Here is a 668-nt window from a genome sequence, read left to right on the forward strand (position 1 = left end):
CGCCAGGGACACAGCGATGGGTCCAGCCACTGTGTGAGGAGAGAGGGCAGGGAGCAGGGAGCATGCAGGAGGTGACGCGCAGTGTATGGGGACGGGGCTGTGACACCTAAAGCAACACTGTGGTGCAGCTCTGAAGGGTGACCAGACCAGCTGGCCTGGAACAGCCTCCTGTAGGGAGGAGAGAGCTCTGTGAGCTCACGCAGAGCTGCTGCGGCTCCAACGGGGGCTGTGTGCTGGGAGATGGTGACAGGCATTGGGTGGGAGTCAAAGGAAGTGAGTCATGGCTGACAGCTCAAGATACGTCCCTGTGACATTCCTGCAGCGAGGGGTTTGTCCTCACAGAGCCCACAAGGGAATGGCTTGTTTGGTTAGTGAAGAAGGGTTTGCCCTCAGCACCACGTCCTGCCCCGTGTGCTGAGCAGGGCCTTTGCTTCTCCTCAGAGCTGCTCCTGGGGCTGCAGGCTTTTGATTCCAGTGGGCATTTTCAGCCCGGGAGGTCCCTGCACACGGAGGGGATCTGGAGGGACAGATGCACGGCCAAGGTACCTACTCGGTGACAGTGGGCTGGAACCAGACCCAGAGCTCAGCGCCGGCGGGTGCCTGGAGAGGCGGCTGCCCCCACGCCTGGGTGCGCCAGAAGCCCTGGGTGAGGGCGAGGTGGAGCTCCC

General features: G+C 62.6%; 1 protein-coding gene across 1 annotated transcript in view; it reads right to left on the reverse strand.

Moving 5' to 3' along the window:
- Positions 1 to 660, reverse strand: part of PIGT (phosphatidylinositol glycan anchor biosynthesis, class T) — a gene marked incomplete at its 5' end in the record, with an annotated part of 5,141 nt that extends 4,481 nt beyond the window's left edge. The window contains one exon of the mRNA XM_010142954.1: positions 551 to 660. Within this exon, the coding sequence (XP_010141256.1) occupies positions 551 to 660 (110 nt within the window). The remainder of the gene's footprint in view (positions 1 to 550) is intronic.
- Between the last annotated feature and the right edge of the window lie 8 nt (positions 661 to 668).

This window comes from Buceros rhinoceros, unplaced genomic scaffold (assembly GCF_000710305.1).
Source record: "Buceros rhinoceros silvestris isolate BGI_N320 unplaced genomic scaffold, ASM71030v1 scaffold29259, whole genome shotgun sequence".
Classification (NCBI taxonomy): Eukaryota; Metazoa; Chordata; class Aves; order Bucerotiformes; family Bucerotidae; genus Buceros; species Buceros rhinoceros.